Source organism: Mandrillus leucophaeus, unplaced genomic scaffold (assembly GCF_000951045.1).
Source record: "Mandrillus leucophaeus isolate KB7577 unplaced genomic scaffold, Mleu.le_1.0 Scaffold286, whole genome shotgun sequence".
NCBI classification, from domain to species: Eukaryota; Metazoa; Chordata; class Mammalia; order Primates; family Cercopithecidae; genus Mandrillus; species Mandrillus leucophaeus.
Window position 1 is genome coordinate 190,944 of NW_012102987.1, and position 2,536 is coordinate 193,479.

At 43.3% G+C, this 2,536-nt stretch overlaps 1 protein-coding gene across 1 annotated transcript in view; it reads right to left on the reverse strand.

Annotated features, from left to right (window-relative positions):
• Positions 1-2,536, reverse strand: part of AFG3L2 (AFG3-like AAA ATPase 2) — a 53,601-nt gene that overhangs the window by 31,859 nt on the left and 19,206 nt on the right. Inside the window, exons 9-11 of the mRNA XM_011985548.1 lie at positions 2,143-2,296; positions 449-556; positions 228-353 (exon numbers count right to left, since the gene is read on the reverse strand). Coding sequence (XP_011840938.1) covers positions 228-353; positions 449-556; positions 2,143-2,296 — 388 coding nt within the window. The remainder of the gene's footprint in view (positions 1-227; positions 354-448; positions 557-2,142; positions 2,297-2,536) is intronic.

Below are 2,536 nucleotides of genomic sequence, written 5' to 3' on the forward strand. Positions count from 1 at the left end.
ATCACTCGAGCCCAGAAGGTTGAGGCTATAGTAAGTTATGATTACACCACTCAGTCCAGCCTGTGCAATAAAGCAAGATCCTGTCTCAAAAAAAAAAAAAAATTGAGAATATAAACTTAGGTAGCCCACAGTAAAGTAGTGAAAAGGCAACAAAGTAAACTGGTACCTGGTAACTATTCCTGATTTTAATATACTTCTAAATAGAGTCCTCGTTACTTTCCACTCACCTGAAAACCCTGGAGTTAAAGATGCCAGTTTTCTTGCCAATTTATCCTTCTCCAGGGTACTGTCCAGTTTTAGTGGTCGGAGGTGAACTTTGAAAATAGAAGCTCTTCCTTTTATGTCTGGTGGTCCTTTAGAAATCATTTTTAAGGAAAAGAAAATCATATTGAAACAGTCACACCTATACTCATGAGCACTGGACCTGCCCCAGCAAACATCATCTCACCAATAAAGATCTGCCTGTCGAAACGCCCCGGCCTAAGCAGCGCAGGGTCCAGGATATCTGGTCGATTAGTGCCGGCCAAAATGACGACATTTGTTGTTGTATTAAAACCTGAAAGATAACAAAAATGCAAACACTATTAAATGACAAGAGGCAGAAAGCAACAGTGCACCATCAGGAACATATGAGCACTGCAAATTCATAGCTACAGTAAACACATTTTCTATTCATTATCCAGTGGGTTTTTGTTGTGTTGTTGTTTGAGACGGAGTTTTACTCTTGCCCAGGCTGGAGTGCAATGGCATGATCTCAGGTCACTGCAACCTCTGCCTCTCGGGTTCAAGCGATTCTCCTGCCTCAGCCTCCCGAGTAGCTGGGACTACAGGCATGCCCCATCACACCTGGGTAATTTTTGCATTTTTAGTAGAGATAGGGGTTCTCCATGTTGGTCAGGCTGGTCTCAAACACCTGACCTCAGGTGATCCACCTGCCTGGGCCTCCCAAAAGTGCTGGGATTACAGGCGTGAACCACCGCCCCGGCCTATCCAGTGTTTTTTAAGTTACAAACTTGAATTATTTTTCTTACTATTCAGCTTTTCCTTGAAAATAATCATATGTTAGACTTAAAATTTTAAGAGTAAATTTCCTAAAGACAAATGGCCAAATATTTAAATTTATTTAACTAGAAATTTAGAAGATAACGTCAATTTAAAAAATGTCTTAAAATCAGATTAAATTTGCAAAGGATGTCTCTGACACACTGGGCCACAGGACAACCAACTGCCTATCTGAAGGTAGAGATCAACCTCTACCTCCCACCTCTTCTCTACACTCAAGCAGCTCCGTGTTACTGCCCATTCTCAATGTAAACGCCATGGTCCCAGGCCCTTCACCCTCAGGACCCTGGCACGGCAGGATCTCCTGGGTGCATTTCCCTCAGAAGTGGTGCTCCAATGTGAACGCAACACGGGCTGACCATTGCGGGAGGAAGGAGGATCTCTACCTTCTTATTCTGACCCTATGCCTGGCTTCGTCATTGAAGCCAGTTCAGTACTGGCACTGTGCTTCCCCTTTCTGCACAACCAACCAAGCATCCACATTTTTACCTTCCAGCAGGAAGAACACACGACATCCTGAGAAGTCCCTTTCCTAAATGAAAGAAAAGCTGGCTAGCATGGAAAGAAAGTATTTGAAATTTGCGAAATTCACATTGGGTTAGGCTTAGATTTTCCTTGTGCTTCAGAGATGGTGATGATTTAGAGAATGAGATGGTAATTCTTTTGTCACTCATTTCACCAATTCTTCTCTTATTCAAACACCAGACACAAACAGCATGTTAACACCAATATTAAGTTATGCAGGCTGCCAGGAAAAAAATATTTTGCCATTATTTATATTAGTATAAAAGAGCCTTTTAAAAGAACTGTTTTAGGGAATGCTTTTTTTTGTTTGTTTGTGATATTCAATATTGGAATAAGGACTCTCATTTTGGGGACATGAAAGGCATAAGAAAGTGCAGCTTAAACTCAGGAGGCTGAGGCAGGAGGATCGCTTGAACTCAGGGGTCAGAGGATGCAGTGAGCCGAAATCACATCACTACCCTCCAGCCTGGACGACAGAGCCAGACTCCATCCCAAAAAAAAAAAAACAAAAAAACAAAAAGTGCAGTTAAAGATACAAAAGCCTTGACCACTCACCATCCATCTCCACCAGCAGCTGGTTCAGTGTGTTCTCCTGCTCACTCTGCCCTCCAAAGTTGCCTCTTCCTCTCTTCCTTCCCACCGCATCAATTTCATCGATGAAGAGGATGCAAGGGGCATTCTTCCGAGCAAGGGCAAATAAGTCTCGGACCTTGGCAAAAACAGAAAGAGAGTCATTTGACCAGAGAATATTATTTATCCTCTGAATAAGAAACGAAATAAATCGGCCGGGCACAGTGGCTCATGCCTGTAATCCTGGCATTTTGGGAGGCTGAGGCGGGTGGATAACCTGAGGTCGGGAGTTCAAGACCAGCCTGACCAACATGGAGAAACCCCGTCTCTACTAAAAATACAAAATTAGCCAGGCATGGTGGCGCATGCCTGTGATCCC